General features: G+C 56.7%; 1 protein-coding gene across 1 annotated transcript; it reads right to left on the minus strand.

Moving 5' to 3' along the window:
• Positions 1–651: 651 nt before the first annotated feature.
• LOC309585569 (olfactory receptor 14J1-like) lies at positions 652–16,739 on the minus strand (the record flags this gene model as incomplete). The annotated part of the gene is made up of 3 exons (XM_082303526.1): positions 652–661; positions 15,780–16,421; positions 16,684–16,739. The coding sequence occupies 3 exons, from the start codon at positions 16,737–16,739 to the stop codon at positions 652–654; spliced, it is 708 nt and encodes a 235-aa protein (XP_082159652.1).
• Between the last annotated feature and the right edge of the window lie 5,365 nt (positions 16,740–22,104).

Here is a 22,104-nt window from a genome sequence, read left to right on the forward strand (position 1 = left end):
GTGTCCCAGACCCCACGGTCCAGCCCGAGGGTTGGGGGCGGCAGCGGAGCTGCTGGACGGAGCTTCCAGCCCCGCCAGCCGCAGCTCCGATCCCTTGGGCCGTGACGCCGGGGACGGGTGTCCGTCGGCACTCGGGGTCTGTCAGCTTTTGCAATGCAGAGGGAGAAACTGAGTCCCAAGGGGTGTCGCTTTCCATCAATCGCTATTTCTCCTCTCTTTTCCATGACGGATTTCACAGCGCTTCCTTTCGCCCCAGAGATTTGGAAAACAAAATTCCCGGCTGCCCCGGCATCCCTGCAGCTCTCCACAGCTCCAGCCTCGTCCCTCCTCTCCGTTTCCTTCTCTCCAGTCTCTCCCGCCTGGCCCTGCCGGCTCGGAGGAAGGAGATTCCCCCGGCACCCCCTGCCTCCTCCTCCTGTCCCGTGGGGCGCAGTTGGTGCTTCTGGAGCCGCCTGCCCGCGCAGCCGGACCCGCCCTGCGGCCGCTCAGCGCTGCAGCCGAGGGAATGAATTGCAGGCACCGCTGCGCTGGGCTGGCCCTGGCCGGGTGCCCGGGGCCACCAAAGCCGCTCTGGCACTCTGCTCACAGCTGCAGCACACAGAGCACAGAAGGAAAGGCTCGTGGGCTGGGATCGGGGCAGGGAGAGTACACTCATTGCTCACTGCCAGGGCCACAACAGACCCAAGCTGGGGAAATTAATGGAATTTATTTCCAAACCAATCACACCAGGACAAGGAGAACTAAAACAAATCCTAAAGAAACACCTTCCCCCCCCCTCCCTCCTTCCCGGGCTCCCAGTCTCCGCCCGCAGTCCCTCCTCTGCCCTCCCTGCACGGCAATCGTGTCACCAGCCATGAACTTGGCTTTTGCCTCATCCCGGGATCTCTTCCCGGACAGGAAGAACTTTCCCCAGCACAGATTCAGGCTGTGGCAGCCTTTGAGGCTCAGGGTGTTTCTCCTGCAGCTCCTTGCAGGTCTCCTCTCCCCGTGCCGGCTCTCCTGCGCCACAGAACTCTGCCGGCTGCAGCTTTGCAAACGTCAGGTCCAGGTCTGGATGTTCCTGCACGATTTGCTCGAGGTCCTTGGGGGCTGCATCCGATCCACTGTTGTTGTGCTCCCCCTCGGCACGGAGCCCATGGATCTGATGGCCCCTGGCCAGGGCCTGGCACAGGAGGTGGAACCTGGGTGCTGCTGCAGCGGCGCCGGGGGAGCCCCAGGACTCGCTGTGGCCGCTGTGGCAGCCGCAGCACAGCCCGTTCCCAGCGAGGAGCCCAGGGCTCCGTGGGGCTCTGCAGGACCTCGGCCCTGGGGCTCGTCTGCATCAGCCCGGGCAGCTGGGCTGGACTTGGCTTCCTTTGTGTCTCTGGCTGCCCTGGCACAGCAGCTGCCCAGCGCTCAGGGGACAGCAATGGGAGCGGGGCAGGTCGGGGTGAGCTTCAGTGTCTGTGCCCGGCAGAAATGCCAAAGCCTTCCCTAAGGAGCAGCGAGTGCTGCCAGAGCACAGGATGCTGCTGCTGCTGCTGCTGCTGCTGCTGAGCACGGGACGGCCCCAGGGCTGATGCCAGACAAAGCCGGGATGGGAGCCACAAACAACGGGAGGAGGGGTAGGAGAGGACGAGGAAGAGCGAGGGGGGAGGGCGGATGGAGGAGCAGGAGCGGGAGGAAGAGGAGAGATAAAAGGGGAGGGGCGGGAGGAAGAGGAGAGATAAAAGGGGAGGAGCGGGAGGAAGAGGAGAGATAAAAGGGGAGGGGCGGGAGGAAGAGGAGAGATAAAAGGGGAGGAGCGGGAGGAAGAGGCAGGACAGAGGAGGCAGGAAGAGGAGCCTCCACGTGCATCCATCGCTCTCTGTGTCCGCAGCTCTCGGCTCCCCCCATCCCGCAGGTGACCGGGTAGGGACAGCTCGCCCCAAATATCTTGGGGAGTCACTGGGGTTATTTTTGGGAGAGGGGATTTTTGGAGCTTGGAGGACTCCAGCACCGAGCCCCAAATATCTTTGTTGGTTCCTGGGGGAAGGGGGTTTGGTGGGGCGGGGGGTGAGGCGGATGTTTGGATCTTACAGGGCTCCAAATGTGAGTCGCAAATGCCCCTTGGGGGATATTGGGGAGCCCCCGGCACGCGGGGTTTTTGGGGTCCCGGTGGCGGCTGCCGGGAGAAATGGGATGGGGCGGGATGGGGCCCGGGAAGGGTGGGATGTGGATTGGGGGGTGGGATGAAGTGTGGCGGAGGGGGATGGGCGGGATGGGGCCTGGGCTGAGGCAGCCGAAGGTTGGGGATGATGAGGCCGGGGGGACCCCACTCCTGAGGGGCGTGCGGGGTATCCGGCAGCTCGGAGGGAGTTTTGGGGCACCCCTAATCCTGGGGGGGTGGTGCCGGCAGCGGGGGACACGTGGCTCCGGCAGCTCTGGCCCCAGCTGAGCCCCCCCCGCCGCCAGCGCCCCCCGGAGCGGAATTTGGGGAGGGGGAGGTGGGGGCGGCCAGGCCGGGCCCCCCCGCGCTGTCCCGGCGGGGGCCGAGTGCGGGCGGGAGCCCCGCGGGGCCCGGCCCTGCCCGGGCACGGCTGATGCCGCCCGCCCGCGCTCCGCACTGGTCCGGACTGGTGCTCCCAGTGCCGTGCGGGGCGGGGCCGCTCTGGGGACCCCCCAGGGCACAGCGCGGCTGCTTTGGGGCTGTGGGCAGCGCCCGGCGCTGGGCATGGGGCGGGTGGGGGCAGCTGGGGCCGCACTGGTGGCACTGGTGGTGCTGGGAGCCCCCCGGCCGCGGGCGAGGAGCTCTGGGGTGAGGGGCGGGGGGGGGAAGGGAGACCCGTTTTAAAGAGGGGAAGAGCAGTGAAAAGGGGATCGGACTCCCCAGACTGAGTGGGAGAGGGAACTGAGAGCCCCAAACCAGGTACGTGGGACACGGAGGCTTTGGGGGAAGATGAGAAAGGAGAGGGGGATATTGGAGAGAGGGAGGAAAAAGGGAGTGGGACCCTTCCCCTTCGTGGGGTCCGTTGGTGGATGAGGATTGGGGGATGATGGGAAAAGGGTGGAGGAGGGGAAAGATGGGGGGTGGGACCTCCAGAGGAGTGGGAGGGGTTCTGGAGAAGTCCAAAGTTGCCATCATTGCAGGGGACTGATCTCCTGTGGGAAGAGCTTTGGCCGGAGCACGGAGCTGATCTCCCAGCACAGGATCCAAGTGGGGGAGAAGTCCTGTGTCTGCCCAAGCTTTGCCCAGAGGTGCCATCTCAGAGGAGAGAGACCCTACAGGGGCCAGGAGGGCAGGAAAAGCTTTCATAGGAGCTCCAGCCTCCCCAGACACCAGGGGATCCACACTGGGGAGCCCCTATGGATGCCCAGACTCTGGGAAGGGCTTCACCGTGAGCCCCAAGCCCCTGGAACACCTGGAGGAGCCACCTGGAGGAGGTTCCCTACAAGTTCTCGGCTGCAGGAAGAGCCCCAAGGAGCCCAGGTCCCTCCAGAACCACCACCTGAAGCAGAAGGTGGTGACAACTCTCCATCCCAGGGCCCTGGGAACACTCTGGGGTCTCCGGGCTGACCTCTCCCAACAAGAACTCACAGCAGCCCTCGTCCTGCCCCTAAAATCCCTTGGGATCTCCCATCAGTCTCTGCATTCCCCGCTCCCCTCTCCATCCTGACATGAGACCAGAGGGGTGGAAGTCCCCACCCAGGGTGACCACAACACCAAGTTTTTATCTCCACCCACCAATTTTGCATCTTTTCCCTTGGCCAGGTTACCCCAGGGCGTGGGAGCAGCCCAGAGCCCTGCACTGCCCATCCCGACCTGTCCTGGCTCCATTCCCATTCCTCCCGTGGGATGTGAGGGGCTTGGGGAACAGGGGAGGAGGGATGGAAGAGAAGAACGGGGGAAGAAGAAGCAGGAGAAAGGATGGAGAGAGGAGGAGCAGGAGGTGGGATTAGGGAGAAGGAGGAGGACGGATGAAGGTAGACGAGAAGAAGATGGAGGAAGAGGAGGGAGCTCGTGGGTCCAGCGGTCCCAGAATTTGCAGGCCCCTCACCCCAAGGAGCATCGACCCCCCCATCCCACAGGTGATGGGGAGGGGGAGCTTGGCCCAAATATCCTGGGGAGTCCCTGGGCCAGTGTTTGTGGGGGGGATGTTTGGATCTTGCAGGAGTCCAGAGCTGAGCTGTAGGTGCCCCTTGAGGGGATACTGGGGGGTCCCCAGGCGGTGTTTTTGGGGGGTCCCTGTGCTGGCTGCTGGCAGAGCCTCAGTGGGGGGTGGTGGGATGTCAGGTCCACCCCATGCTGGTGGGTCAGGCACGGCCACCTCCAGCCCGGAGCCAGGGGGCTGCGGGACCCCTTGGGAGAGCCGGAGGGGGAACCTCGGGAGCCCCAGAGTGGGACGAGCAGAGAGGGGCAGTACCGGGAGCAGGGGAGCCCCGGCAGTCTGGAGGAGCGAACCCCTGTGACCCCCAGGGCCCCAAAGTGGGGAGCCCAGAGAGGGGGGAGCGCCGCCATTCGCGGGACCCTCAACAGCCTGGAGAGGGGCAGGGGGGACTCCTTGGACCCCCTGCACCCCGAAGCAGAGAATAAGGGGAGAAGGGACCTGGGGATCCCATAACCCCCAGCATCCCTAAGTGGGGAGACCAAAGCGGGGAGCTTTTGGATTCCTGGACTCCCAGCAGCCTGGGGAGGGTGGAGACCAAGGAGAGAGGGGGACCCCAATAAAAGAGGGACCCCAGCAGCTGGGACAGGGGGGAACCCCCAAACACCAAAGGGGAGAGACCAGAGACAGGGAACTCCTGAGAGGCTTTTTCAGAGCAGATTTTTATGGACACACAGTGCCCAGTGACTTCTAGAGATGGACTTGGGCAGAGGGACCTTAAACTCAATGTGCTCATCCCTTGTTTTCCCCAAACCAGGATTTCCCATTCCCAGCCCTTGGCCAGATGGAGGAGGAGGCTGTGAGGAAGAGGAAGATGCCCCGGGAGCCCCAGGCAGGTGAGGAGGAAGTCAGTGCCCCTTTCCCCTCTCTCCTGCTCCATCTCCCAGCCCAGCATCGCCCCCGGCTGCAGGACAACCCCGCTGCCGACGCCGTCCTGCCGGGGACGGACTGGGGGGATCTCCTTGCCCTTCCCTGTGGCCCGGAGGCAAATCCCATCCTCTCCTTGTCCTTCCTCCCCAGACAAGGAGCTGAGCACGGAGCCCAGGGAGGACAAATCCCCGCGGCAGAACCTGGTGGAAGAGGCCGTTTTGAGCGGCTCCGCAGCGCAGGAATCCAACGGGGAGGAAAAGCCCCGGAGATCCCGCAGGAGGAGGGGCTGCAAACGCAGCCCAGGGTGCTCTGAGGAGGAAAGACCCACCCTGTGCCGGGAAGGCGGCCGGAGATGCAGCCAGAGGTCAGAGCTGGTGGTTCATGAGCAGCTTCACGATGGGGAGAAGCCCCACAAGTGTGGGGAATGTGGGAAGAGCTTCAGGTGGAGCTCCCACCTGATTGTCCACCAGATGATCCACACTGGGGAGAGGCCCTACGAGTGTGGGGAGTGTGGGAAGAGGTTTCACACCAGCTCCAATCTCCTCCGGCACCAGCGGATTCACACGGATGCGAGGCCCTTCCGCTGCCCCGACTGCAGGGAGGGCTTCAAGCAAAACTCCCACCTCGTCAGGCACCGGCGCATCCACACAGGGGAGAGGCCCTACGAGTGTCCCCAGTGTGGGAAGAGCTTCTCACAGAGCTCTACCTTGACCAAATACCAACAGAGGCACCACTAAGGGAAGCCCTGCGAGTGCCTCGACTGCGGGAAGAGCTTTGTCCTCTGCTCCAACTTCATCTCCCATCAGAGGAGCCACGTTTGGCAGAGCCCTGGTGACCCACATTCCCTGTGATCCAGGTTGGGAAGAGCCCTGGCTGGTGCTCTCCACGTTCTCCTGGATCCCCTTAGGCACCTGGGTGAACGCAGGGGCAGGAACATCCATCGGGACTCAGATCAACATTGGAGATCCATTGGGAAGAGCTGATTTTTGACCTTTACACCCTAAATTTTCATCTGCTCTGTCCAATTGTTTTCTCTGGTGGTATCAAGCAACCCTGGATGATCTTGGAGATCTTCTGCAGCCTAAGTAACTTCTGTGTTAATCCTACTGAAACAACCAAAATTGGGGTAAAAATAAAGAAATTAAACAAAGAGGTCTAAAGCGGCACCATTTTACCGGAATTTGGGGGTGAATTTGGGGTTCAGAGGAATATTTGGGAGGATCTGAATGTTGTGGGGCAGCGAAGCCAGGCAGATTGGGGCCACAGTCTCGTAGTTGTGCTGGCAGAAGGTGTCCACCTGAGCCCATCTGTTCTCCAGGAATTCCGGTTGTCTGTCCCTGTCCCTGGCCTGGGTCTCCCCCTTTGGGGTGTGACCTCCCAAGTGCCCCCAAGGACCTCGAGCAAATCGTGCAGGAACATCCAGACCTGGACCTGACGTTTGCAAAGCTGCAGCCGGCAGAGTTCTGTGGCGCAGGAGAGCCGGCACGGGGAGAGGAGACCTGCAAGGAGCTGCAGGAGAAACACCCTGAGCCTCAAAGGCTGCCACAGCCTGAATCTGTGCTGGGGAAAGTTCTTCCTGTCCGGGAAGAGATCCCGGGATGAGGCAAAAGCCAAGTTCATGGCTGGTGACACGATTGCCGTGCAGGGAGGGCAGAGGAGGGACTGCGGGCGGAGACTGGGAGCCCGGGAAGGAGGGAGGGGTGGGGAAGGTGTTTCTTTAGGATTTGTTTTAGTTCTCCTTGTCCTGGTGTGATTGGTTTGGAAATAAATTCCATTAATTTCCCCAGCTTGGGTCTGTTGTGGCCCTGGCAGTGAGCAGTGAGTGAGCTCTCCCTGCCCCGATCCCAGCCCACGAGCCTTTCCTTCAGTGCTCTGTGTGCTGCAGCTGTGAGCAGAGTGCCAGAGCGGCTTTGGTGGCCCCGGGCACCCGGCCAGGGCCAGCCCAGCGCAGCGGTGCCTGCAATTCATTCCCTCGGCTGCAGCGCTGAGCGGCCGCAGGGCGGGTCCGGCTGCGCGGGCAGGCGGCTCCAGAAGCACCAACTGCGCCCCACGGGACAGGAGGAGGAGGCAGGGGGTGCCGGGGGAATCTCCTTCCTCCGAGCCGGCAGGGCCAGGCGGGAGAGACTGGAGAGAAGGAAACGGAGAGGAGGGACGAGGCTGGAGCTGTGGAGAGCTGCAGGGATCCGGGGCAGCCGGGAATTTTGTTTTCCAAATCTCTGGGGCGAAAGGAAGCGCTGTGAAATCCGTCATGGAAAAGAGAGGAGAAATAGCGATTGATGGAAAGCGACACCCCTTGGGACTCAGTTTCTCCCTCTGCATTGCAAAAGCTGACAGACCCGAGCGCCGACGGACACCCGTCCCCAGCGTCACGGCCCAAGGGATCGGAGCTGCGGCTGGCGGGGCTGGAAGCTCCGTCCAGCAGCTCCGCTGCCGCCCCCAACCCTCGGGCTGGACCGTGGGGTCTGGGACACAGCCCCGTGCTGGGGGGCGGCAGCGGGAGCCGCGGGGCCCGGCCCGTGGGGGCGGCCGGGCTGGAAAAGTGCGCGGGGCCCCAGCGCGGTGTCCCGGTCTTGTTCCTCACCTTAACACAATGTCTTCAACTCCCTGCGTGCCCTTCATTTAATCAGCATTTCCTAAATGCTGACCCATCCCATCATCAGCTCTACCCGGAACAGAATTTCCCAGGCCATTCCAAGTCCTTTATAGTTCTGAAAATACTGGGGCCAAGCCCTACCCGTGATTTCCCCCACCGCCGCCTCCATGCAGACCTTGTTGTCTGCCAGCACCAGGATAGTTCCCACTGCCCCAGGTCTGCGTTTAGCAAAGCCAACAGTACTTCTACCACTGCTTTCTGCAAGACCCCAATTGAGTCTTTACATTTCAACATAACCAGATGATGTCTACTTAGCATGAAATATAGTTCCTGTCCAAGAGTTGCATGTCCCAAGCAATTTCTTAGCAGAATAAATTTTAAATCCTTTGGGTTTCAGTGTTTGGAAATCATCTCCTAGCGTATATAGCAACTTCACTGCATTCTTATTTTCATTATCTCTGTAGAGCTAAGGAATTCCGATTATGAGAGGCTCTATTCTGTAAGCTCATTAAAAGTTAATATCCACCACAACACTGTCTATTTTATTGGTTCTTTGCAATTGCTTAGCAAAGATAACAAGCACCAGGCTTTTTAAGAGAGACACACACACACTTTCTTACATAGAAAGACACAATCTTGTTCCCACCAAAGCACTCACACAGGTGAAAGTCACAATTTTCCTGCCTCTTCCTTTCCAAACCAGTGCAGCATGAGAGAATGCAGCTGTTTCCCGAGGCCGATGGGTCACAGACAGGTAAGATGACATTGAGGCTTGTTCCTCAGAGGCAGTCAGCAAGCAGCAGATGATGATCTCAAGGATCCAGGTGACACCATCACCCTCTCAAGAGAGGAATCCTTTAAGCAAGCACATTGCTCATCACTTCCATCCTGCTTTGGTTTAATGAACCAGCTCTTCCTGGCAATGAGCAGCAAGGGGATCTAATTTGACTGTTGCTAACCTTTTACATTTTATTCAATCATTCCATCAGAACAGGCATTTTACTTTTGTTTCAGTTACTCCAGAGGACCTTGGCACAAAGCAAAATGAAGTCAAATGAGAAATAGCTAGCTTAAATTTATATACACCAACAAATCATGCTGTGTTTCAACAAGTGTAAGAGAGACGTGGGACTTTCCTTCCCTCTGAGCAGCTGCAAGCATAAAAAAAGCAATGATGCAACGTTCATTAATAAAACTTTCTTAGAAATCTCTTCTTATGGACAGATTCAACATCTGCAGGAGATACCCAAAACACACTCATTGTGCTGCACTTCCCCTTTTCCATTCACGTGTTATATATACTGAAAATATGTTACCGAGTAGCTATGAACACACCATGCTCCCAGATTTTCCCTAAGTAAAACATGTATCTGTGTATGTTATAAACGATCAAACACAAGGGAGAAAAGCCTGGCACAGACACTGCAGCAAAGGAAATTCATCACATTACAGATCTCCCCTGATACTGAGATTGGCCAGGACTTTGATCAGTGATGGGAAGGAATTTCTCATCTTCCCATTTTACAGCACCTGAAGCAAGAAGGACCCAACACCTTAAGCGGTGTCCAAGATAGCACAGAAATTTAAACAGAGCCATTTACAAAGGGCAGCAACTCATCTGGCCAGTTCACACCTCAGATAACTATCTGCAGAACCCAGAGCAACACAATACTCCAAGGAGCAGTGAGATAGCCAGAAGGTTCTCAGCTCAAGAAAATCAAGCAAGAACAGGATGTTCCTTAGCCTGGCTAACCCAGATAACATCTCCCAGCCATTAGCATGAGATGAAACAGAAAGAGAGAGGCTGAATCACTTGCAGTGTACAGATACTGCCCGAGGGAAATGTGACAGGTGACCTACAACATAAAAAATGCACTTAACTGTAAAAACTAGGAAGTGAAGCTAAAAATGAGAAAAATTAAAAGCTGTTCTTGGATATGCAGTAAAAAGCACACTGACATCATAAACAGGAGAAGGAACACAAAAGCACCCAGCTGTTCAAAAGCTGTGCAGTTAAGGTACAAAGAAATCAATGTTTTTTTAAAGAAAAAATCCCTCACAAGGTGAATGAGCTCAGTAACACTCAAAACAATATTATTTGTTAGAAAAATCATCTGCTCCAGTGCCTGAAGCAAAAGGTTTGCCATTTATTCCATCATTCCTTCAAATCCAGGGATTAGTGAGAACTTCTTAACAAATTCCTGCCTTGCCTTATGGTCCTTCAGCTTCACCAGGGCCAAAGCTTGCTGCTCAGAGTCAGTACACGAATCTCTGTGGTGTTACCATCCTCTCTGAGTGAGAAAAGCACTCAAGATGGTGAACAAAGAGATGGGGCAGTTTCCTGATGCCTGAGAAGGATGTTCTTAAGATAAACAAAATTGCCCAATCAAAATTTATAAAGAAATGACATTTATTATGTGACCGAAATATCGGTTTTAAAAGCCACGATGGAGAAAAGCAGCTCCGAGCCCGGGGTCGGAGCTGGGTGAACACGCATAGATCTGATCTCTGTCGCACCAGACCTCCCAAGTTCACGGATGCTGCTTTGGCTGGTCCCTTCTTATACATTTTTTGGGCAGAGTCCGAATTAATTCTATTCTTCTCGTCATTTTAGCATATTCATGAAGTTTTCTTGTCCCGGAGTTGGGCTGCACAAAGCCTTTCCTGGATCCCAGGAATTGTCCATCCTGGGTGATGAGTGGGCCATTTCTGCTGATGAATGGGCCATCTCTTCTTCCTGGAACAGTTATTTTTAGTTCCCGGGATGTCCGATTCCTTATCAGATGAGATGTAGATATCAGAAGGTGGCAATCAAGTCGTTATGGTGCAAATGTCCCGGTGATAAGATCTAACCCCACCTGGGTGGAATCCTCACTTATTGTGAGAGAACTTCTTTTAGTGTTGTGAAATTTTTCTCTCAGCCAGGCTGCTGAAGGGATTTTGAAACTCGGTCTCTGTAGGGTCTGATTACACTCCAATTTTATACATAATAGCACGAATTCCATACCTTATTTATAACGTTCTCAACTCAGTGGCACAAAGTCTGCTTTTGTTCAGACAGGAATGAAGAGGAAAAATGGCAGAAATTCATAACAGGGACAATGAGGAGAAACATTGGGCTGTGCACACATTCAGTCCAAGCAACATCAATGCCAGGTGTGGTTTAAAATCCACGTTTGTGCTTTATTAAAGCCACACACTGTATTTATGGCTCTCAGTGAATTCTGTATCCAAAAGGGACATGTTAGATGATTCAAAATTAGTTGGATTTCTTTCCTTCTCCTGTAGCAGTGCCAGTAGGAGAGGTAACAAAGGCAGTTCCCTGGCCTTCAGACATTGCACAGAAGTGGGATCCATAGATACAAACTCAGGCAGCCAAACTGCAGGTATTTCATTCAGGGCCTAAGACATGAAGCTAGGCTTCTTTTAATAAATCACGGACAGGGATGAGCTCCTGACATTAATATTGCACTCCTCCCTCTTTCTGCTGAGACAGTCCGGCCAACACGAATATCCCTAATACAGATCCAGGGCTCTGGTATAACAGCCACCCCAAAAAGCCATAGTTCCAGCTACCTTTCCTTTCTTTGCATCATACCAGGAGGAATCAAAAGGAATGAAACCTATTTCATTTATTATTACAGGTGAGAACCCCTCTAAGGACATAGGAAGAGAAGTTGTAGTTTGTAACCTTGTTCTCCATCTAGAAGTAAAACAGGGGCTGGTGTGAGGCAACGAGGGCAACAGAGAAAAGAAACTGAGGAATGTGAAGCCAAATTTTCAAGCATTCCAGGCAATCACACCACTCAGGGACAGTCTACAGCTCAGCAAATCACATGCTGGAATGCAGTGGAGTATGGAGTAGGGCAATAGGGAACTGCTGAACCAAATAGGTGCTACAGCCTCTTGTGCTCAGGCTCTTAGCCCAAAGTATGTTCCAGCTCCAACTGAAGGGCATTCTGAACCAGAAGAGCACTGACCTTTTGATTTTGGCAGTTCACAGTTCTCAGACAGCAGAACGTCTGTGGCTCCTCTCATCATTATTTTTGCTGTTTTCACTACTGGCCATCAAGTTTCCTGCAGTAGCCATCCATGAACCCCGGATCACTACTACATTAATAACACAGAACATGGCTCTCAGAGTGCATTAGTGAGGTACCAAGAGAAAACCCAAATGATGATCCTCCTCACTGAAAAGGTAACAGACAAAAAAAATAAAAGTGTGAAAATACTTTTTAAAAGATGGCTGAAATTAGGCAAATTCTTAAAATTAAGTAAATGCCTGAAATGAAATTTAAGCAAATTTAACTGTTGCAAAGTATTCTGAATACACATACAGTACAATATACTAGAGTCCAAAATTAGAAAAACTTCTGGTCATGGAAATATGGGGTAAGGGATATGTTTATTTGGAACAATCAGTTCAGCAGAGATCTCTTTGCTACAAATATCTTGAATTTAATTCTTCTGCCTTGATACAATCTCCTGAGAAAATAAAAAATAAAATAAAAATCCTACAGGAAAAACTTGTGTTGGATGCAATCTATTCACTCATACCTGATACAAAAGTCTAATTTATTCTCTTGATTTATTGTCTCAAGGAGAATGAATTAATTATTCTTCCACTCAGAAGTCTATGGCATCAATCCTGGAGTTGAATCAGAGAAAATTCAATCTCTCATGAGTTCCCACTCCATTTACTTTTCTTGTAAGTGTTCTGTTTTGTTGAAGTGAAAGCTCCTCTGGACTCAGGCCCAGAGGGAAGCCAAAGCACAGGGGTTGAATTAAAACCTTTGGACAAGCTGAGATACATGAAGTCACACCAAAGTGAAATAGAAATACAGATTTTTTAACCTTTAGTAGAAATATATGCTAAGTGCCTTAAACATTGAAAAGCTGCAGCAGAGACCTTAAACACAGTTCTTACTGCAGCAGTGTTACCTTTTCACAGAATTCTTTACTTTAGACAAAAAATTGATAGAATGACACTGTTCACATTTTTTAGATAGAGCGTTCATGTAAACAGTAAGAGCTGATAGAAACTGCATCCACAAATCTGTGTAATACCTGTGTAACACTGGTGTGAGGCTTACGACTGTTAGAATTAGACCAGGATCGGTTAAGAAAAGGAAAACTGGAATCGTGTGTTAATCTTATTGGTCAATTAACAAATATAATCCACACTTCTGCAAGAAAAAATATAGAGTCTAGAGCATATAGAGTATAGAGCATATAGAGCATACAGAAGAAGAAGAAGAAGCTGTTTTGCCTGTTGTTGCTGTTGCTGCTTGCCTTTATCATGTAACCCCCTTTGAACTCTGCCTTCAAGAAAGCTGTGAGACTATGAAATACAGAACTCAGCAGAACAGCAGCCTCCTCTGCTCTCTCACCCTGGTCCGGGAAGGAAGGGTACCCCGTCCAAAGCTCAACAGCGCAGAGCCCCAAGGCTGCTGTGGGCAGCAGGGCCCAGGGGCCGTTCCCACCCGCAGCGCTCCTGTCCTGGGCTGGGCCTGCACAGGGGCTGGGGCACCATGGCTGGGGCAGCGGGGCACAGAGGGGCCACGGAGCCGCTGCCGGGGCTGACAGCAAGGCCAGGGACACACAGGGAATTTCTGGGCATTGCCTGCGCTGGGCAGGGCTGAGTGTGGGGAAGGCAGAGCTCAGCTGGCCTCGGTGGCTGCAGGAAAAGCCGAGAGCCCGAAGAGCCCCCGTGGCTGTGCTGGAGAGCAAGGCTGGAGGAGGGAAATGCGGGGCTGCTGCGGGATGGGGAGGGGGATTGAATTCCAGCAGGCACCGACGGAGGGCTGAGAGACTCAAGGGCTCCTTGGCCTGAGCCTGTCCTGGAAAGGTCTCTCAGCCCTCTATGCCCATGAAGGGCTCCAAGGAGGAGCAGAGCTCATCTTGGCAGGACCCTCATGGAATCCCTGAGGGACAAATGCCAGTGCCTGCCCAGCCTTTCCAACGTCCCTGACACCAGAGGCCTTTTCCACATCCCTCGGTTCCAGGTCAGTGCCCAGAACACAGCACAGCCTGTCCAGGTCCTGGGGGCGATTCCCAAGGGAGGCAGCTGTGATTTCTCCCCACAGACCCACCACTCCGGTGTCTCTCTGTGCAGCCCTTGGCTGTCCTGAGCACTTTCCCTGGAGCCTCCCTGCCCTGGACGTTTGTCTGCATGCAGTTCTCAGCACAGCCCAGCAAAGAATTCAGGTGCTGTGAAAAGCGAGGTTCACTCTCCTGTTAGAATTTAAAGAGTTTAATATAAAGACAATAAGAGACACGTAAAATAAAGCAAAGGGATAACGGCCGGGTGCCTTGGCGCTCTGCCAAGAGCACACCTGATGCCCGAGGTGAGTCTCTTTTATACCATTTTTACTGTCTGTTCTGTATTCATATTAAAACTTTTCCAGGAATTGATCTGCATGGCCACTCCTTGGGTCCGCCTTTTTAGAGCATGCGTAGTCTTCTGCCTTGTGGTTTTATTTCTTTTGATTCTTGGGGTTGGGCCCGCTAGGTAAGAGTCGATGGTGGGGTGGATCTCTTAATTCTCCAGACAGTCAGGGCTGATTGCAGCTTTGGGCCTCTTTGCCCCCCGGGCAGAGCGGTGATAGCAGCTCTCGGACCCTCCTGGCTGCCCGTTCTCCGGGCGGAGCAGCCTTTGGGCCCTTTTGTTCTCTGGACAAAGTGTTGATTAGCAGCTCCTTGGGCCTCATCCTCTGCTCCCTTGGAGGTTATCTTACTTGCTCACACTTGCTAACATTCTTGCTAAAACGAGAGAAAACTACATCCACACAGCAAAAAGCATTTCTAACATTATATAATATCTACTTTAATACTTTGCGAGAAGCCAATACTATAATATATGTTTATAACAGGTGCTTTCCCAGAGGACATTACTCTGGGAGTGAAGTGGCCTCAGGGCACAGTTTGTGCCCCTGGAATTGTGCCAGCCCCGAGTGCTGCTGATGGTGTTTGTGCTCACTCGGGTTCATCTCCCCACACCCACTCGATGCACTGCTGAAGGCTCCTCAGGACACAGCAAACATGGACTGCTGGCCTGGTCACTTGGTGTCCCTCTGTGCAGGGACAAACAACCTCCTGCAGGGGAGGGCAGAGGCCAGTGCTGGGATTGCTGGTGGCAGGGGCTGGTGTGGGACACTTGCCCTGGGCACCTTCCCAGGCTGTGCCCGGAACAAAGGCACAGCCCAGGCCCTGCTCTGCTGCTCCCTCAGGTCCATCCCAGGAGCTCTGGCAGTGCCAGGACACTGCTGCCTGCCCCCCCTGCACACTCCCCCCTGCCCCTGGGCACTGGGGTTTGCTTTGCCAGGGCATTCCTGGGGCACATTCCTGACAGCAGCTCTGGAGGAGAGCGAAGCCTTCCTGCCCTGGCCCCAGGAGATGCCCTTTGCTGATGGAGCTGCTGTGCTGGAGCCCGGCTGTGTCCCAGCAGTGCCCGTGGCCTGTCCCTGCCTGTGCTCACAGCACGGACACGCAGCAGGACAGTGACCGAGCTGCCCGAGCACTCCGGCCTTGCACCCTCAGAAGGGCTGGGAAAGGGAGTGTGGAGCTGGGAAGAGCAGAGGTGGGGAGAGGCTGGGCCATTGTCCCTGGCCGTGCTGCTGTGCTGGGAGTCTCTTCCCTCCAGCTCTGCCCACAGGCACTGCCCCTGCAGAGCCAGAGAAGGGCTGAGGAACAAACCTTGGACACAAAGGTCAGGACAGCCCCTTGTTTTGATTCAAATGCACAGGGAAAAAGCCTCCTGAAAGTCTTTGTGTTTCAAAAGAAAGGTAGATGTTCATGCAGAAATGCAAGGAGTAGTACTACAGTACTTTATAAAAAGCAGAATAACACCAGAAAAAGAATAAGAAAAAGCACCAATGAAAATATGGACAAAGAGGAAAAAGAGGCCAAGATTGTAAAGAGTTACATTCTGAAGGTTCTGGAGCAGAAAAGAGAGAGTTTATTGCTTCTGAGAAGCATCCTAGTCATCATTTTCCTCGCATGGCAGAAGGAAATAGAAAGATTTTAACTTGTGAAAAGTATCCAGTCCTCACTTTCCTCAGGGCATCCCTGAGCTCCTGGTTCCTCAGGCTGTAGATGAGGGGGTTCAGGGCTGGAGGCACCACCGAGTACAGAACTGACAGTGCCACATCCAGGGATGGGAGGAGATGGAGGGGGGCTTCAGGTGGGCAAACATAACAGTGCTGAGGAACAGAGAGAGCACGGCCAGGTGAGGGAGGCACGTGGAAAAGGCTTTGTGCCGGCCCTGCTCAGACGGGATCCTCAGCACAGCCCTGAAGAACTGCACATAGGAGAAAACAATGAACACAAAACAGCCAAACACCAAACAGGCACTGACAGTGATGAGCCCAAGTTCCCTGAGGTGGCAGTGTGAGCAGGAGAGCTTGAGGATGTGTGGGATTTCACAGAAGAACTGGCCCAGGGCATTGCCCTGGCCCAGGGGCAGGGAAAATGTATTGGCCGTGTGCAGGAGAGCGTAGAGAAAGGCACTGGCCCAGGCAGCTGCTGCCATGTGGGCACAAGCTCTGCTGCCCAGGAGGGTCCCGTAGTGCAGGGCTTTGCAGATGGACACGTAGCGCTCGTAGCACATGATGGTGAGGAGGAAATCCTCTGCTGAGAGGAAGAACAGAAAGAAAAACACGTGAGCAGCACATGCTGAGTAGGAGATGTGGCTGGTGCCCCAGAGGGAATTGTGCATGGCCTTGGGGACAGTGGTGCAGATGGAGCCCAGGTCGGTGAGGGCCAGGCTGAGCAGGAAGAAGAACATGGGGCTGTGCAGGTGCTGGCCGCAGGCTCCGGCACTGATGATGAGGCCGCTGCCCAGGAGGGCAGCCAGGGAGATGCCCAGGAAGAGGCAGAAGTGCAGGAGCTGCAGCTGCCGCGTGTCTGCCAATGCCAGCAGGAGGAAGGGGCTGATGGAGCTGCTGTTGCACATTTTGAGCCTCTGGCCATGGAGTGCTGTTGAAGGACGAGACAGTGAGGAGTCAGGGGAGACTTTGTTGAGCAATGTCCAAGCCCTTTCTCCTGGCCCTGCCCCCCAGTTTTCCTTTTCTCAGAGCCCTTCCCTCAGCCCCGTGCCTGGAGCTCTGCTGGGATCTGGCCCCGTTGCTGAGACGAGCAGGGGCTGTGCCCATGGACAGCGAGGAGTCAGCTCTGCTCTGCTTCAGCGGGGACATGGGAATGGGGACAGGGGCCAGTCCGGGGGCTGGACTCCATCAGCCCAAAGTGCTCCTGAGGCAGAGGAGCTGGGCAGCATCTCCTGTGCCAGGGCTAAGGAACGGTGACGGCCAAAGGCACTTTGAGAGGGTTTCCTGCCGTGCCCAGGGAGAGCAGAGAGCTGTGCAAGGCAAGAGCATTGGCTGTAACTCAGAGAAGGGTGAGGGGAGCTGCTCTGTCGCTCCATCTGTCCCCAGCTGCCCCTCCTGAGATCGAGGGCAGTCACTGTGTTCCCCTGAAAATCAGCCTGGCACAGCTGAGAGCAGAGGGACCCACAGCAGAGCAAAGTGGCTCAGCCTTTCTCAGAGTCTCAGCCCCACTGCTGGCCAAGGACACTCCCGGCCCCAGTGTCCCCTGGAAGGCAGCTCACAGCTGGGATGGCATCCCGAGGGCACAGCGAGGGTCCTGTCCATGGCCCTGCTGGAGGAGAGCCGGCTCATTGCCAGCCTCCCAGCCCGGCGTGCCCAGAGCTCCCGGGGCACAGGGAGCTGGGACACCCCATTGCTGTGCTCAGCCTGCACAGGAGGAGCCCCAGGGCTGGGCCTGAGCCTGCAGCTGGAGCTGCCATTCCCAGAGAGCCCCTGAGCAGCGCCAGGAGCAGCTGAGCAGGGCAAGGAGAGAGAGCCGGGCCCTGAGGAAAAGCCTTTCCCTGCGCAGCGCTGCCCAGCCCCTCCCGGGCAGCACCAGGGCAGGACAGTCGCCCTCAGGCCCCGGGCAGCAGGAACGGGCCCGCGGCCGCAGAGATGCCCTTCATCTCTGGTGCTGCTCTGCCGGCCCAGGAGGGCACCGAGGGCCCCGAGCCCCCGGGCTGAGGGCCCCGAGCCCCGGGCTGAGGGCCCCGAGCCCCCGGGCTGAGGGCCCCGAGCCCCCGGGCTGAGGGCTGTGCTGGCTGCGAGGGGACACCGGGGCTGCGCTGCTCAGCGCGGTGTCTGCACTGCAGGGCAGGCCCGGCAGCTGCCACAGCTCCCCTCAGCAGGGCTGCCCTCAGCGCTGCCTCCCTCCCTCCCTGCCCACGGCTCTGCTGCTGGAGCTGTCCCAGCCGGGAGCTGCTCCTGCGGCCCGGGCTCCGTCCCTGCCGCTGCTGCCGGAGCCCAGCCCAGCCCCTGGGCCAGCCCTGCCCGGCAGCCGCTCGGGGCTGCGGGGATTAAAGAGCAGCTCCCCCGGGCCTGGGCACCATGGAAAGGTGATGCTGGCTGGATCTGGAGGCCGCGGAGGTGCAGGCACTTGCTGAGGCTCCCAGGAATCCTCAGTGGGATGGTTTAAGAGCCTCAGCCCCTGCTCCACCTGCACAGCTGAGTTTCCATTCCCACCAAGCTGAGCCTGGGAAAAGTGGGAGCACAAACTGAGGAAAGCAGAGACTCAAGCAGGAATCTCCTGCCCTGAATGTGCTCATGAAAATCCCCTCAGGAATGAGCTGGAGCTCTGAGCAGCCCTGGCCCCCACAGCAGCCTCTCCACAGCAGCAGGACCTGCCCTGCAGGAGTCACTCCTTGCAGCCACAGCTCCCCTGCACCGCCCATGGGGAGCTGCCAGGCAGGCTGAGAGCTGCCCCTGGCAGGTGGCAGATGCCCTGGCCTGGCAAAGAGCCCTCAGGGCTGCAGGAGCTGCTCTGCAGGACAGCCCTGGGCACCCCTGGCTGCTGCCCACCTTCACAGCCTGCAGCCGGCCCTGGCAGCAGGAGCCGTCCTGCCCTGTCCCTCTGACGGTGCCCAGGGCAGCCCCGCTCTGCAGCACATCCTCCCCCAAGGCAGGAACGGCAGCAGAGCCATCCTCACAGCCATGGCAGCCGTGCCATGGGCCAGCTCTAGAGGATCCCTGCAGCCAGAGACTCACTGTGTCCCACGCTGGGAAGGTTTCTCCAGGAATGAGTTCAGAGCTGCCCTCCCAGCTGCTTTAGCCAGCTCTCTGCTCACTCCTCCCAGGTACCTGCAGGCAGTGCCCTCAGCCCTGCTGGGCTGGCAGAGGAGCTGCTCCTCAGCAGAGCTGCCTCTTTGAAGCTCTCCTTGGTTGCCAGGAGCTTGAGAGTTCCCTCTGTGCCAGGAGCCCAGCCCAGCTCAGCAGCACAGCAGCAGCACAAGGATTTTAATGACCCTCTCGGGGCTTTGGTGTTGTTCACATCAGACTCAGTCCCTCAGAGTGTCTTCAAAAAACTTCTCAAGAACTCAAAGTCAGATTCAAAGTCCAAAGTTTCTTTAACTTTTAATGGGTCCCAGTGAGGGACACGACTCACGTGAAAGTGTCCCCAGGTTCCAGTGAGAGCAGAACTCTGGAGGCAGCGATGGCAGGGGGGGACAAGCAAGGGAAAGGTGTCTCTGGTGCTGAGCAAAGCTGGCTGTGTTCCATGAGTGCAAAGGGCCAAGGCCTGAGCCCCAGCCCCTGGCAAGGCAGATCCTGTCCCTCCCTCAGTGCTCAGGGCTCTTGCCGGGGCACTGGGATGTGGGGATGGGCAGTGCCCAGGGCAGCACCATGGGGCGGCCCCTGCCAGGCTGCTGGGCAGGGACAAGGAGGCCCTGAGGCCCCAGGGCTGCAGAGGTCACTTGTCCCCTCCTGGCCTCAGGGCCAGGGCCAGCAGCCGTGGCCAAAGGGCTGCACAAGTTGGCTCTGTCAGGGCCTTGCAGCTGCTGCCCATCCCTCTGCCCTCTGCAGCCCAGGCTGTCCCACGGTGTCCCTGCCCTGCGCCTCTGTCCCTGCAGGCTGTCCTCATCCCCCCGGCTGCCCCACCTGGCTGGCCCCTTCCTTTGCTGGCAGCTCTGCGTCCTGCCTGCCTCTGCCTGGGCACACAAAGCCTTGGGCTGCTCCAGACTCCTTCTGGGGGACATGTTACACCCCAGCCCTGCCTGGGAGGGAAATTCCTTTCTCCTGGTGTCCACTCTGGGCCTCCTCAGCTGCCCTGTCACAAAGGCCCCTCGGTTCTTTGGGGCCAGCAGTGCCACAGTGGCCCCTTGGTTCCATGGAACGCCACAGGGTCACAATGGTCCCCTTGGTGCCACCAGCCCTGCAAGGTCACAACGGCCCCTGGGTTCCACGAGGCCACGCAGGGCCACAGTGGTCTCCAGAGGAAGGGCAGCACCGAGCCCCAGGGATTCAGGGCAGATGAGCTACAGCCACCAGAGGCCAAGGCCAGCCACATCTGTCTGTCCTGGCAGGTTTGTCTGGGAGCAACCCTTGGATATTGGGAATTTGGGAGGTGGAATCCCAATTTTGGCCATGAGCACCTTGTTGAGAAGGATGGGTTTATTCCACATGAAAGAAAAGCACAAAGTCCAAGAGTTTTGTAGAAGATGAGAGGTGGCCACCATGGGCGAGAGCAGCCAGACCTGTCTCTCATGGCAGCTTTTGTCTGGGAGCAATCCTTGGACAGACAGAATTTGGGAGGTAAATCTCAGTTTTGGCCATGGGAGCCTGGATGGGAAGGACGGTTCTCTTCCTTAGGAAGGAAAGCACGGAGCCCCAGGAGCCCCAGGGCTCCTGAGGCAGCCCCTGCTGCCCCGGGAGGGAGTTTGGGGAGGGGGCAGAGGGGGTGCGCAGCCCCCGCCGGGGGATGACCCCGGCCCAGCGCCCTTCGTTCAGCACCGAGCTGGGCTTGGGGCCACAGGAGGAAGAGGCCGATGGGAAGCAGATCCTGCAGGGGGGACAGGGCTTGGGCTCAGGGCAAGGTCCTGCCCTGCACACCTGGCTCAGGTGTGAGCCTGCCCCGGGAAGGGAGCGGGACATTGCCATCCCCACGGATCAGGGCTGGGAGCAGCGCTGGGAGCACGGACATGGAAATCCTGGGAGCCACTGGGACCGCCCTGGGGGGTGAATGATCCCCCCCAGCACCTTTCCAGGCTGCCCTGCGAGCTGAGAAATGCTCGCTGGGCCTCGGCCTTGGCCAAGAGCCCCCGGGCTCAGCTGCTCTGAGCTCAGGCGCTGCCGGCTCCCGCAGCCCGCCCAGGGCCGCCCTGCCCGTGCCGGGGCTGTGCTGGAATTCTCTGCTGCTGCTGGGCCACTTGGGGGCTCTGGCCCAGCAGGAAAGGTGACCCTGAGCCAGGAGCTTTCCTTGGCCGCAGCAAAGCCTCGGCACGGAAAGACCTTCCCAGCGCTGGGCCCTGGGCCGGGAGGGATTGTGCCACCACAGCTGTCCCTCCATTTCTTCTGCCAGGCAGCTTTAGCACATGAAAAGCGGAGAAGCCAGAGCTGCCTCTCAGCTTTCCGCAGTCCTGCAGAGGAATCCTGTGTGGGAAGCAGCCTTGGCCAGGCCGTCCTTGGAAGAGCTCTTCAATGATCAATGAGGTGGGCACTCCCTGTCCATGTGGAGCTTCCAGGTGGAAAAGGCTGCTCTGAGCAGGCGGCTCCAAGGGCAGAGAAAGGAGGTTCTCGAGCACTGGATCTGTGCCAGTGCCACAGCCCTGGGCAGCAGCCACCGAGCCCCGGCGGCACAGAGGGCACAGCAAGAGGGACAAAAGCAGTCATCAAGGGCAGAGACTGGGAAGGGCGAGAGCTGGGAGCAGGAACAGCTGCTTCATTGCACTCTTGGAGAAAGCTCTTGGCTGTTTCAAAGTGCTGAAAGGCGTGAAGGGCACAGAGGAGGCCACAGCAGCTTTGGGCCCAGCTCTGAGCACGGCCAGCACGGCCTGGGCACTGCGGGCGGCTGGGACAAGGCCATGAAATCCCACATCTGGCCTTGTTTGGGGCTGTATGGTCAAAGGCAGCTGCCTTGGCTCCTCCTTGAGCCCTGGCCAGGCTTAGGAGGAAGCCAAGAGGAGGATGAAAGCAGATGTTCCCGCTCTAGAAGTGCTGTCAGTCTGTTTCTCCAGCACTGTCAAAGCTGGGCCCTCTCCCAGCGGGGTTGGAGCCTCAGCTGTGGCTGGAGGCAGCTGCAGGAATTCCCAGTGTCCGCGAGTGGCTCTCCAGTCCTTGGCTGGGACAGCTTCCCCCAGCTGATGGGTGGCTCTGGGTGCTGGTAAAGTCTGAGGGGAACTGGGGCTGCATCTTGGTTAATCACTGCAGGCAATCTTTGGCAGGGATGACTGGGGGCATTGCTGAGCTGCTCCTGCTGTGATTCTTTGCTAATGATTATGTGTTTGCTGAGCTTATGCTTTTGTGACTTTTTGCAGATTTGCATTTTATAAATGGCACAACCCCTTCAGTTGGTGTCTGTGTCTTTGGTGCTGACCCTGCCCACCAGCAAATCAGGGCCCCATCCTGCCTGAGTGTTACCTGGGAAGAGAAAACCCCTCACTCCAAATGTCCCCCCTTCCTCCTTGTTCCCCCCACTTTATACCCTGGCCATGATGTCCTGTGG

Source organism: Coloeus monedula (genome assembly GCF_965178545.1).
Source record: "Coloeus monedula genome assembly, contig: HAP1_SCAFFOLD_73, whole genome shotgun sequence".
Classification (NCBI taxonomy): domain Eukaryota; kingdom Metazoa; phylum Chordata; class Aves; order Passeriformes; family Corvidae; genus Coloeus; species Coloeus monedula.